Source organism: Octopus sinensis, linkage group LG1, assembly GCF_006345805.1.
Source record: "Octopus sinensis linkage group LG1, ASM634580v1, whole genome shotgun sequence".
Taxonomy (NCBI): Eukaryota; Metazoa; Mollusca; class Cephalopoda; order Octopoda; family Octopodidae; genus Octopus; species Octopus sinensis.
Genome location: NC_042997.1, coordinates 53,100,657 through 53,115,367, shown reverse-complemented (window position 1 = coordinate 53,115,367; position 14,711 = coordinate 53,100,657). Strand labels below are relative to the sequence as shown.

General features: G+C 34.2%; 1 protein-coding gene and 1 long non-coding RNA gene across 4 annotated transcripts in view; both read right to left on the bottom strand.

Moving 5' to 3' along the window:
• LOC115212048 (serine-rich adhesin for platelets) overlaps positions 1-14,711 on the bottom strand; it is a 148,744-nt gene that overhangs the window by 11,314 nt on the left and 122,719 nt on the right. For 2 of the 3 annotated variants that reach the window (XM_036500818.1, XM_029780853.2), the window contains exons 2-4: positions 6,169-6,288; positions 4,157-4,231; positions 1,990-2,160 (exon numbers count right to left, since the gene is read on the bottom strand). In XM_036500818.1, coding sequence (XP_036356711.1) covers positions 1,990-2,160; positions 4,157-4,231; positions 6,169-6,288 — 366 coding nt within the window. Of the gene's footprint in view, positions 1-1,989; positions 2,161-4,156; positions 4,232-6,168; positions 6,299-14,711 lie in introns of all 3 variants that reach the window. The other variant, XM_036500819.1, reaches the window with a different exon arrangement.
• LOC118762383 lies at positions 8,185-13,749 on the bottom strand. Its single transcript, XR_004998127.1, has 3 exons — positions 13,593-13,749; positions 10,785-10,787; positions 8,185-8,195 (listed from the first exon to the last, which is right to left on the bottom strand). It is a non-coding gene; the product is annotated as an uncharacterized LOC118762383 (long non-coding RNA).

The following is a 14,711-nucleotide window of genomic DNA, read 5'->3' as shown; positions in this document are numbered from 1 at the left end:
TCTTGCACCACTCAAGCTATCCCCATCCATCCAGGAAAAATGCAAGGTAACCATGAATCTCCTCTACAACAACATACCTGTTCCCCTTATCATATCTTAACTTCTTAACACCTTGAACAAAGCAACTGTTCTATCTCCTATCCTCTCTCACTAGTGCTGAGGCTACAAAAAAAAAAGGCACCAGGTATATCCTGTAAAATGGTTACCACCATAGAAGCCATGCCTTAATTGAGACACCAAAGCAAGAAGTGGTCCACTGACCCATTGGATCCTATTAGAATGTCCATCCCATAGCAGCATGGAATGAAGATGGTACTGTAAAGCATCTAGTTTGATTCATTATTATCTGTGCAACTTCCCTGTTACACAAATTTATTGTGTGTCTTCGCATCCCAAAACAGCTCTTCTACGGTGAACTCGGCCAGGGCAGGCGCAAAGTCGGAGGGCAGAAGAAGCGCTACAAGGATAGTCTCAAGGTCTCTCTCAAAGACTTCTCCATCGGAACAGAGACCTGGGAGACACTTGCTGCCAACCGCTCATCCTGGCGCAGCGCAATCACCGTGGGAGCAGGGACAGCCGAGGAGGGACGGATTCGGTCAGTGGAGCAGAAACGTCAGATGCGTAAAGCCACAGCCGCCTGCACCAGTAGCACGGCCCCTACCCACTTCTGCCCCACCTGTGGGAGGGGCTTCCTTGCCCGGATTGGCCTCACCAGCCACCTCCGGTCTCATGGCGGAAGTTCCATCAGATGATGTCAGTTGGTCATCTTCGAACCGAAGGACGAACATAATAATAATAACATATCTGAGGGTATGCACACACACACACATTGTATGTATACATTTACATTGCCACTAACATTATCAGCATAAAACTACACAAAGGAAATATTTCCTTCATTTTATAACCTATAAAAATGTTTAGTAATTCTTCATAAGACAAAAGATTAATCCAAACCATTAAACTTCAGAAGTGACAAAGAAATAATTGGAATTAAGCAGGCATTTTGTATTTGATTATCTCTTTTAAATAATATCTATTTAAACATAAAACAGAAATATCTATATTCAAATTCAAGTTGATAGTATCAACTGCAACTACTTCAAAGAAATAACTCAATGCAGTTAATTAATTACTTGATACAAAATTTCTTATTGTAAGCTATAAATTAATGCTTAAATATAATTATATGAATATTTAAAAGACTGATTACAGATGTTTCATTTTAGCTTAAGAATTAATATCATAATTGTATCTTTGATAATATAGTCCTTTCTGCTAAAAGGCACAAAGCCCAAAATTTGAGGTAGGGGTCTAGTCGATTACATTGACCCCAGTGTTTCAATGGTACCTAATTAACTGACCCTGAAAAGATGAAAGGCCAAGTCGACCTTGGTAGAATAATAATAATAATAATAATAATAATAATAATAATAATAATAATAATAATACTTTCTACTAAAGGCACAAGGCCTGAAATTTTTTTTTTTTTGTGAGGGGAGACTAGTTGATTACATTGACCCTAATGCTTGACTGGAACTTATTTTAACGACTCCAAAAGGATGAAAGGCAAAGTCGACTATGGTAGAATTTGAACTCAGAACATAAGGACGAATGAAATGCTGCTAAGCAGTTTATACAGTGTACTAACGACTCTGCCAGCTCACCATCACCACCATGATGATGATGATGATGATGAAACAACAATAACAACAAAAACAATAACAACAACGATAATCATTTCAAATTTTGGTACAAAACTGTCAATTTGTGGGGAGTGTGTAAGTTGATTACATCGACCCCAGTGTTTGACTGGTACTAATTTTATCAACTTCAAAAGGATGAAAGGCAAAGTTGACCTCAGCAGTATTTGAACACAAAACACATAAAGGCAGACAAAATGCAGGTAAGCATTTTGACCGGTGTGCTAACAATTCTGCCAGCTTGCCATCTTAGTATAAAAGTAGTTGTAAATAAAAATATTTATACCTGACTAACTGGATTTACTGAATCAGGAAGTCTTTCTTCTGTAGTAAACCAAATCCGTACACGCGCTCGCCTCCCTTTTGAAGTATTTACAATTTCCATAAGTTTGGCAGCTTCTCTACCACGAATAATCACAACTGGTCTTTGCAGTAGTGTTTGAGAAGAACGGCGCAACTAAAAAATAAAGCAACAAAAGATTTTTCAGTATATTCAGTATCATTAAGAATAGACAATTAATATTTCATTTCATTTTTACTATATTATATTATACCTTATTTTAATATTATAAGATTATAAATAAAATGTGAAAAACAGAGTTGGAATTCCTTTGAGTAATATATTCTTCTATACACAATCATACAAACCCCTTTGTATATATATATATATGTGTGTGTGTGTGTGTGTATATATATATGTGTGTGTGTGTGTGTGTGTATATATATATGTGTGTGTGTGTATATATATATATGTGTGTGTATATATATATATGTATATATATATATATATATATGTGTGTGCGTATATATATATGTATATATATATATGTATGTGTGTATATATATATACATACATACATACACACACACACACATATATATATATATATATATATATATATATATATATATATATATATATACACACATACATAAATATATGCATATGCACACACAACTGCAGGGATGGCTATGTGGTTAACATGTTTGCTTCACAAACCATGTAGTTCCAGGTTCGATCCCACTGCACAGCACCTATGGTACGCACCTTCTACTATGGCCTTAGACTGATCAATACTCTTAACCTTTTAGCAGTTAAACTGGCTATATCCAACCCAGTTATTCTTCCTGTTTTATGTTAAAACCAGCCAGCATATATGCATGTATGTGTGTGTAAGTGTCTCCTTGCTTTAACACTGTGTGACAGTTGTCACCGAGAGTCATCATTATGCTAGCTTTGTCCTTCTTTTCTTTCATGAAATCATAGCTGGTTATGGGGAAATATTACTTTACTGGAGGGACATATGGCTATAGAAACCCACCTCAACAAATTCTATCTAATCCATGTGATCATGGAAAAGTCGACGTTAAAACGATGGTGATAATGATGATTAAAATTATGGGGTATGTAAACATTTCAAGTAAAATGTGGCAAATCAAGCTGACTTCCGCTTTAAGTATTTTTAGGTAACTTTGACACTTTAATCTAGTATTTTGTCCTTTTATTTTCAATTGTCCTAAATAAATTGTCCTAAATAATACATCCTAAAAATAAAACAAATTATTATACACTACAGGAATCATAATTGAAGGAAGTAGTAGAAGAATAAGTTGTTGATATCAGGGTTTTCATTAAAATAAATGGTAAGAAGCTCACTTTGCAACCTCACAGTTATGGATTCAATCCCAGTGTGTGGTACCTTGGGCAAGTTTCTTCTACTATGGTCTCGGGCTGACTGATGCCTTATGAATAAATTTGATACATGGAAATTGTGTAAAAGCCAATCGTGTGTGTGTGTGTGTGTGTGTGTCTGTGTTTGTCCACTACCACCACCATCACTTGATAATTAGTGTTGGTCTGTTTGTGTCCCCATAACTTAGCATATCAGTGAAAAAGACCAATAGAATAATTTCCAGATTTTAAAACAAATAAGTACTGGGGCTGGTTGATTTGTTCAACAAAACCCTTCAGTCCATGACTGAAACAAGCAAAAGGGAAGTGAATCAGAACTAATCCTGGGAACAATCATCATCATCATCATCGTTTAACATCTGCTTTCCATGCTAGCATGGGTTGGACAATTTTGACTGAGGGCTGGCAAACCAGATGGCTGCATCAGGCTCCAATCTTGATCTGGCAGAGTTTCTTATTTCTTTATTGCCCACAAAGGGTTAAACATAGAGGGGACAAACAAGGACAAATGGATTAAGTCGATTACACCAACCCCAGTGTGTAACTGGTACTTAATTTATCAACCCCAAAAGGATGAAAGGCAAAGTCAACCTTGGCGGAATTTGAACTCAGAGCGCAGCGGCGGATGAAATACTACAAAGCATTTCGCCCCGCATGCTAACGTTTCTGCCAACTTGCCGCCTCTGGCAGAGTTTCTACAGCTGGATGCCCTTCCTAATGCCAAACAATATGAACATTTTTCAAATATAACAAGGTGTACCTGTCGAGCTGCATCTGGATCTTCTGTGATATCAAATACTATTGCTGTTGCTCCCTTCTCAATTGCTCGTTCAGCCTGGAAACAGAAAATAGATATATTTAAAATAGATAGTCACATATTCTAACACAGCGGTTTCAATACAGTATATAGATAGTTACATACAGGAGTTGTGTATGGATGTAGACAGTTGCATACAGAAGTGCCGATCACTTAAAGTGGATAGAATCTGTGGAAGAGGGAGACCCAGGAAGACTGGACAAAGTATTGAAGACTGATTTCAAGACACTGAGCCTTAAAAGGAAATGACTGAAGGCTGCAATATCTGGTACATTGCTATACTTAAGAAGACTCATCTGCCACAGCAGAATTGATACCGGTGCTGGTGCCACATAAAAAAGCAGCCAGTACACTATGTGGAGTGGTTGGCATTAGGAAGGGCATCAAGCTGTAGAAACCATGGCAGAACTGACAATAGAGCCTGGTGCAGCCCTTAGTCTTACCAGCTCCAGTCAAACGTGTGAATAACTTCATCTCTAGGGTGAAAGCAATTGTCCATAAAATGTAACTACATGTTCCATGACTTTTAGAAAATCATATAAGAATTCCATGGCAAAATAAGTTTGGGAACCAAACACCAAAATGTTTGCTGGTCTATTTGAGATAACCTTGTGATAACTTTATAAATTATAAGGACCCAAGTTTGTAGGTCAATAGTCAACTTTGTCATTTCCTAAAACGAAAGGTTATGATAATTACATAGAAATATTTGACAGGACTAGTTCTGCTCTTGATATCTTCTATGCAATGTTCTCTCAAAGCTGCAGAGGTGTGCAGCTGCACTGCCTATATTGGTGTTTTTGTTATCAAACTGTTGCTATTCATTTTAATTTACAAATGAGCTTGATAGGTTGCAACAAAGTTGGAACACCATTTACTAGTTTTGAATTTAAAATACTTTTTACCAAAAGAACCATAAGTTCTACTCAGTGGATGAGAAAAATTAGAGAGAGTATTGATTTCATGAGTATTCTATTTTATTTTTCTCTATTACAATGTTGCTGACAGACTCATATAAGTTTGGGAGATTTGTTATTTATATTGCTTTTATTTTTTGAAGAAAAATATTATTTATAAAAATTACAATTTATTTTTTATTATTGGTACCATTAAAAAAAAAAAAAGGACAAGGTAACAATATGCAGAAGTTGGTGATAGCAGTAATGAAAATACCAATGTCACCATCATTACCTATTTAGTCACTACCAAATTAGTTCACCTAAAAGTCAGTATACGCTCTACATATCCCTCTCTATGGAATAACATTCAATTTTGGAAAACAATCAATCTTTTGCCATTTTATCTATTAACTGCTTAGTTCTACAAAGAATAACTTTATTGTTAAATTTACAAAATCATGAAATTGCAAATTTAAATTTAATTTATTCCATATTTAATATATTTAACTTATTTATCTACTAAATTATTCCACACAATAAAATTTAAATATTTTATGCAACATAGTTGAAAAGAGTTGAATCTATAGACTAACAACCAAGTAGTGGCTTGATCTGGTTCAAAATATATCTCCCGAGTTAAGCTGGACTGCATTACTACTGAGATAACCTGGGGGATAGGATCAGGTGTTTCAGGATTTTTAACATCAGACACATTCACTCAAATGAGCCAGTCAGAGTTGATTAGGTTCCAACTTAATCCCAGTAGCATCCACTCACAGATCAAACCCCTTAATCAAAAACCGTTTGGAGGCTTTCTCTACCCTTGTTTTGTTAGCCATCTTATGCTGAATCAGTTAAGGACTTTGCAGGATGAGTATCCTGTAAAACTTCTACAGCCCACCACCCACCACCCCATGGGTTCACAGGGACCTCTGTCCAGCATCTATCCTGGCACTGCTCCAACAGGATCTAGTACTCTGTATATTTTCTCTCGTTGGCTTCTTTGATGTGCTCCTCTCAAAGTATTTAGTTATAGATATCAAATTATATTTTTACCTTTTCATACATAGACATCATACAACCAGCCATTTGTGAACCTTCTAATTTCATAACACCAACCCATTGCTCTGGATAAGCCATGTAGTCATCATTATTACACAATGCCACAGGATGAACCTATAAAATTAAAGAGAAGAAAAAAAAATGAACTGGATTAGAAAATGTCAATCACAATATTAAAGGCTGAGATTCTCCTTTAATTAAAAATTTTCTCATTCTGAATTAATATATTAAGCACTATAAAGTAAATCAACTTTTAAAATATTTCAGCTTGAATGAAAATGAAAGCCTGCAAACAGATTCCATAAGAAATTAAATTTATGGTTTCTTAAACAAGCATACAGAGTGAGATTTTCAAAGCCTGTCTTTATCCAAAGCATTAGAAACATGTGAAGTTGTCTAAACAGGAAGTGAAAACCAGCTTCTGGATTCAGCTGACTGAAAATTTGTATAAAACAACCAAAAAATAAAGTTGAAATGGTAGTAAGAAGAAGTTAACGCTTAAGATTATTTTCTTTTTTGAGAGTTCACAATAAAGATTAATTAGCTTTGTTCTTAAAGAAAAAAAATTACATTTGAAAGAGAAAACAAGAACACAGGTTAATAAATAATATAAAATAAAACAGAATTAACACAGGTAAATAAATAATATAAAATAAAACAGAATTAACACAGGTAAATAAATAATATAAAATTTTTTGCAGCAATTGCTGAAGTGCACCTGAGCACTGTATACAATAATCTCACTGTTGCTATTATTGTTATTCCAATATCAAAGGATACAATTTTTTTCTTTAAGAACAAGCAAATTAATCTTCTTTAGCAATTTATTTAAGAGTTGTCTCCCTTACCCACACTACATTATGTTTTAGACTTTATAAGAATTTTCACTCTTTTAATAAACTAAATATAATTTCAGCTGTTTAGATGCACCCCCACTCACCGCATTTCTTAGTTCATTTGCCATCTGAATATTTACAATTTCTGCTTCTTTTTATTATTATTATTATTATTATTATTGACCAGAAATCACATTTTTTAACAAATACAAATATAACATCTTTCATCTTTTTTCAAATTTTCTATTTAGTTTATCGAATTATCCATAATTTTTCAATAAAAAATATTCCAAGTTGACTCGACAAAACGATTCTGTGCATATAATTTGATGATATAAAAGCTAGATTAACTTTTAATACTTTCTAAGATAGAAGCAATGATCTTGTTAGACATTCCTTTCATATATTATCTAATCTCCTACACTTATATGTTTAATGTATTACTGATATGAATGCTGTCTTGCAGTGTAGAGCATTACTTATCTTTAATAACAAGTCAGTCATCACTGATAACATAAGAGCTATACTTCAGATAGCTTTTGACAAGAAAATCAGTGAGTAACTTAATACATAATGAAACATTACGAGCTGGAAGAATCTCCATTAGATAACAGTTGATTTGGTATTTTTAGATTTTATTATCTGACAATACATTAACAAGCAAGGAAAGAAAAATTAACAGAAAATGCTTCTGTTATTTTATTTATTGCAGATGAACATAAAATGTAAAAAAAAGAAGAAACTCTTCATTTAGATGAAAGTCAGTTATGATTAATGTCGATCTATTTGTCTACTAATCACAAAGCAGACCCAGTGGTAGAGATTAAAATAGTTAATAAAACTTGGCCGAATAGGTGATGCACTTTTACTGAGTCTATGTAAATATCTATCTCTCACTCATTCATTCTTTCTCTCCCTCCCTCACTCACTCTCTGACCTCTATTCTGTTTATCATTTCATAAACATTAAATTAGCTAAGAGTCTCATCAGCTGATAAATTAAGGAAAAAACAAAAAAAATCAAGATAATTTGTTAAAAATTATTTTTAAAGATATTTCTACAACATTTCTTTTATATAATTAAATTCTTAGAGACTCTTAAAACTTAAGTATTTCTAAGTATATCAATTAAAACCTACATTTGATGTTAAAACTCATTTGCATACTCTTTTTACTCTCTTTTACTCTTTTACTTGTTTCAGTCATTTGACTGTGGCCATGCTGGAGCACCGCCTTTAGTTGAGCAAATCAACCACAGGACTTATTCTTTGTAAACCTAGTACTTATTCTATCGGTCTCTTTTGCTGAACTGCTAAGTTACAGGGATGTAAACACAACCATCGGTTGTCAAGCGATGTTGGAGTGAAAAAAACAGACACACACGTACATACATATATATATATATATACATATATACAACGGGCTTCTTTCAGTTTCCGTCTACCAAATCCACTCACAAGGCTTTGGTCGGCCTGAGGCTATAGTAGAAGACACTTGTCCAAGGTGCCATGCAGTAAGACTGAACCCGAAACCATGTGGTTGGTAAGCAAGCTACTTACCACACAGCTATTCCTACGCCTACATATTCAATTTATCATTTGATGATGAGGAGGATGAACAGTCTCTAATCTAACACAACAGTTATTATCAAACTAAAACAGAGGTTACAATTGAGGTCTGTTCATTATTTATGTAGACTAAACTTTCCCTTAAGACAGGCCTCTTTTCAAGGTCAGAAAATACCTCTCTGTCTGTCTCTCTCTCTCTCTCTCCCACACAGCCATTTGAAAGCTGTATCCCCATAAAAAGCAAATCATTACAGATATGTCATACCTTTACTCTTGTCTTTTCTACTGCTTCTGTAATAACTCCTACTTATTCAAACCCTGCATGCTGTGCAATCCAAAATATTTTTAATGCAAACACCTCTTCCTCTTTTCTTTTTTACTGTCTCACTTTCCAAACCTCAGAAATATTCAGTGCTATAATTCCCTGGAACTTTCACTCTTCCTATGTTTTCTTAACTGATGCTGATCTACAGAAGTTCAAGTTGAACATCAACCTGATCAACCTCACCTATCTCATGAATTAACAAGGAAGCCAGTACAGTTGTTCAGCTGGCTAGAAGTAGAAGTCAAATCACTCTCAAATCACACCTAAGTATCTTACAAAGTAAGGACACATTTGATAATGTATTCTTTTACATTACCCATTATTACTGATCACAAGTGTTCTCAGTCACAGTTAACATGGAGCTAGACAACAACAATAAACACATCAGTTAGGGATTCACTGTAAAGACTATAAATACCACCTTTTATAATAATCATAATGCTAGTAATTAACTAATATTGCCATTTTTTCTTTGTCCTCATAAGTATTTCTAATTGGATTTTTAATGCTCACTACATTAAATATAACACTAACTTGACTATTGTTATTCATGCAGATCATGTCTCTGAGTAATTTTTTCTCTAAATCATCTTTGCCCTACCTTGGTGCTGAATGTTGTTGTCATTAGCAGAGTGCAAGGCAGCAAACTGGCAGAAGTCTTAGAACACCAGGCAAAATGCTTAGTAATGTTTCATCCATCTTTACATTCTGAGTTCAAATTCTGTCAACATTGACTTTGCCTTTCACCCCTTCGGAGCTGTTAAAATAAGTACCAATTGAGTAATGGGGGCAATATAATTGACTTAGCCCTCCCCCAAAATTGCTGGCCTTATGCCAAAATTTTAAAAGTATTATTAGCAGAATGCTGGACTAAAAACCTGACCGTATTTAGTTTTGTCCTTTTATGTTGCAAGTTTTGACCTTGTTTTAAATGCCTTGATTTTTTATCTGTCCATAAATAATAACGTAAATGCCAGATATATAGTGGCACCAGTCCATCCAAATACACCTGTCTCCTACAAATTATGTCCTTGTACCAGTATAAGGAATTTTTTGTTTCTTTATTCTTAGTGCAAATTTAAACCTCTAAATACTTGTTATTGAATTGTGCGCATTTGTGTATTCCATCTTACACTTTTTTCTTTTTATTAACTCTTTATAAATTGCACATACTACTTTCACCATGCATATTCCACTACCATAATCATCACACTTCTGATGTTATCATCATCATAGAGACATTTTTTTCTGAGGAGAGAAGACAAAAATCATTGTTTCATTAACTTTCATTCAACCAGTTGATGCTTTGAATAAAAAATTTTTGCATTAACTCCCGTGAGTAGTAGAACTACTCTACTTACTCTGACAAACTAATAACATGGGCGTTTAAAACTTAATATTACTCAAAGAAGTCAAAATCTGTGGGGAAAATTAAAGTTGTTGGTATTCTATTGGGTCATCCCATAAATAAAGCAGTTTTTAAATACTTCTTTCATTTTTCAAAATTAAAATAAACAAAGTTCTTTTTTAATCTAAAATATACTCTACTTCATTTTCCGTAATGCTCTTCCACCTATCTGGTAGACTTACAAGGCCCCTCTTCCAAAATTTACCTGTCCATCATGAAAAATACTCTTCCAATACTGTTCTGACTTCATCTACAGAATTCATATTTTTTCCATTCAAATGATTTTGAAGACTATGGAATATATGATAATCAGATGGGGCAATATCCATCAAATATGGTGGGTGGGGGCATCATTTCCCATTCAAACTGCTCCAGCCTTTGGAATGTCATCCTTACTGTATGTGGCCAAGCATTATCCTGATGGAAGAACACCTTTTGTCCTGAAACCAAAGATGGTCATTTTTCTTCTAATACTGACTTATCATTTATCTTATACTGTTATCATTTGGTTTGAGTTTAAAAGTTCAAAGTGAACTAAACCTTTCATATCCCACCAAAGAGATAACAACACCTTACATGGGTGAAGACTTTCATTAACCTGGGGTGTCGGTGTTTCTCCTTTCCCTACTCACTGTCTTCAGTGCTTTACATTTTTATAGAGAACCCATTTCTTGTCACCAGTCACTATTCAGTCCAAAAAAGATTCATTTGTGAGACATGACAGCAAAGAAGATTACACATCCACTCTCTGCGCACAATTTGCTGACTTTTCCAATGGATGATTGAATGACCAAATCCAAGCTTCTCTGCTAGTTCCTCAACAATTACAATGAGATTTTGTTCCACCAGTGTTTGCAGGACATCTTTGTTGAGCTCTACAGATCTTCCAGCGTCTTCTAGGCTGTAGTTTCTGGCTTGGAATTTCTGGAACCATCATTGAAACTGGCTTACACTTATTGTCCTCACACTTTCCATTGCGTTGTTGCCTCTATTGAACTCATAAAGCAAAATATGCTGAATATGCTCCTTTGTAACTTCCATTATAGAATTGAAAAAAAAATAACTGTTAAAATGCACTAATAATAAGGACAAGGTAAAATAACTACCTGCTTGTATAGCAAGTTGATGCAAGTAGTTTATCCTGTCCCCCTCTGACTTTTAGTTCATGCAGTTGAAGAAACTGCATTATTTATGGGATGACCTAATACAAAGGCTACAACAGAGTTACAGTTTAAAACAATTCACACCCAATCAATTTGCTTTTGTTTTCTTTCAAGGACAGAGCAAATAAACATCCGTCTAAAACTTTTGATATTCAACCATTCAACATATTGTATGACCTCCAAGGCTTTACTTTATTTGAACTACTATAAAAAAATAGTGGAATATATACATACTTATTTGTCATAATTTATAATATCTTAAATTAAATTTTAGTTACATTTGTAGATAAAAGTTTTATTATCTTTAAAACTATCGAAAAAGAAAAGAAAGATTCACTCAACTATGCCAGTCAGAAAATTTTTTTAAATGTTTTTATTGCTTAGTGATGCAAAGGAAACCAGTACCTGTGGCTTTTTGCAGGACCTCTGAGAGGAATAGAGGAATAAAGGAAGATACTCCACTACATACATTATCCTTGAACAGGAGATTTCATCCAAATGCTAACAATAAAGTAGACATTGTTAAAGGCACTGAAGAATTAAGAACTAGCATTAAACTGGGAGATAGATTAAGTCTACCACCCAATAATGAAAACAGTCCACCAAAGGAAAAGACAACGAAAAGAGATAGAGAGAATAAAGAAGGAAGGAAGTTAATGTGTGCGTGTGTGTGTACAAATCTCCAAACTAGCAAGGCGGTTTTCACAGGTTGTGCTGATTTGTTGTTTAGCTCCAGGTTAGCCCTGATTGAGTAGAGCAATGGTCAAAGATCTTCCAGCTGTGATTATTCTGTTTTTTTGTATAAAAGGGACTACATCATATGTGTAATTTACGGGAGATGTAGCTATTGTTTCTAGCAAGCAGAGTGACCATATAGACACCTTCCTCATTGGTCCCATTGGAGTTATCAACTAATGTTACATTAATACCTCGTTAATCCACAAAACAATACTTATTTCTTTATTGCCCACAAGGGGCTAAACACAGAGGGGACAAACAAGGACAGACAAAGGGATTAAGTCAATTACATCGACCCCCGTGTGTAACTGGTACTTAATTTATTGACCATGAAAGTATGAAAGGCGAAGTCACTACAAATGACTAGTAGCTCACCAAGTAAATGACGAAATACAGCAACAGAACAGCAATCATTTTAGTCATTTTTACATCAATAGTGCAAAACAGATTGTTAGATTCTACATTTACAACTCCAATGAAAAGTAAGAAATATTAACATACAAATAGTTTTATGCAAACCTAGTATACTAAAGTATTTCTATTAAATATTTAACTGCTGAAAGTACATAAAATATAATTTTCAAAAAAATTGGGGGGGGGGGCATACATTGGTGGAAGGCAGATTTAAGTTGTTAAAATATATCTTGAAGCTAGTGATAACAAACAACAGATCTTGAAGAAATAATTCTAGCAATGTAGAGCAATGTTTTTATTAGATTCATGAGAGAGGAACTAGCTAACAATCTGACACATGGAAGTTGTCAGAAGTTTTTCTTTGGGTAATTTGCAACAGCTTTTAATCGATTCTTAGGTAACAGAACCCAAAATCATCTTTAACATCTTTTTTTTTTCTGACTTTTTACTTGAACAGTATCTTTGATTACAGATCTGCTTTGGTGGTTCTAGCAGTGTAAAATGAAAACATGATTGTTAAGAATCAGTACTTTATGTGACAAAAAGCAATGGGCATGCTACTCCTCTTCAAATCTTTACTGATCATCACCACCATCACCATCATTTTAATACACACATTTTCATGCTTACACAGGCTGAACAAAATTTAATTGAAGCAAATTTTACTACAGAGAGATGCTCTTCCTGTCACCAACCTTTCTCTGTTTCCAAGCAAGGTAATATTTCCCCATGGCCATACATGTTTTTAAGGAAGGCTGGAAATATATGACACAGCTTGCATGACAGTGACACTCAGTTACAACTATCATGTTATGTCAAGACAAGAACATACACACTCACACATATCCTGGCTTCCCAGACCCCAGTTGAACCGTCCAACCCATGCCGGCATGGAAAACAGATGTTCGACGCCGCCACCGATTGTTATTATTATTATTATTATTATTATTATTATTACTACAGAAACCAATTTATGCACCACATTGCAGAAATCACAAATCTAAGTATATCTCAAAACAAAGTCTTACACTGTTGTATCAGTGAATTCCAAATAAAGCTCACCTTGTATCCTCAGGTGACTCTACAGTTTCCAAGAATACAATTGTATTCATCTTGGCTTAGGAAAAATGACTAAATTGTGGGGGGTTAAGGCCACATCAAGGGGTCTTACTAACTCTTAAGAAGTTGAAATTTAAGGAATATTACTTCATTTGTCTAATATCTATGGTTAAAATTTCTTTAACAGCAAAAATATATGAATTTTCATGGGGATTATGGCCTCATTTATGCTCCCTCACTTCCAAATATATACTGCATTACATCTGTCCTTATGCATAGAATATAATTTCCAAATTTCAGAAAGATCCATTAAGTACTTTTGACCTTGTTTTGGATCATTAAAAAATGACTCAAATTTGGGAATTAAGGTCCCCATTTGGGGGTCTTAGAATCCTCATGAGAAATGGAAACTTTGAGAATACTTTTTGATTTGTGTCAATTACCTATGGTTGAAATTTCATCAACATCAGAAATTTATGAATTTTCATGGGGGTTCTGCCCCCTTTAAGCCCCCTCAAATTCAAACCAAACATACTGCATTATACCCACTTTTGTGCATTGAATCTAAGTTCCAAATATTATAAGGATCCATTCAGTAATTTTGGTCCGTGAAAAATGACTAAAATTTAGGGGTTAAGCCCCTATTAGAGGGTTTTAGAATCATTTTGGGTATATTTTAAAATTTATTTCTAATGCCTATGGTTCAAATTTCATCAAAATCCAAAGCATATGAATTTTCACAGAATTTTCATGAATTTTCACAGAATTTTCATGAATTTTCACTATGTAACTAAAATTCTATAATGGAAGTTAAAATCCAGTAATCTTCCACACAGTTTCCAGCTACTCAATTTCACTTACAAGATTTGGATTGAGCCGTCTATGATACCTTGGTTACTGTGACTTAACCATTTGCCCATATTTGTGTCTACACCCACACACACTTTACTTTTGTAAGAAATATATTTGAGCTCACATCTTTCTGTGGAGTCCTGCAGAAGATGACAAAAAAGGAGCTCAAATTATG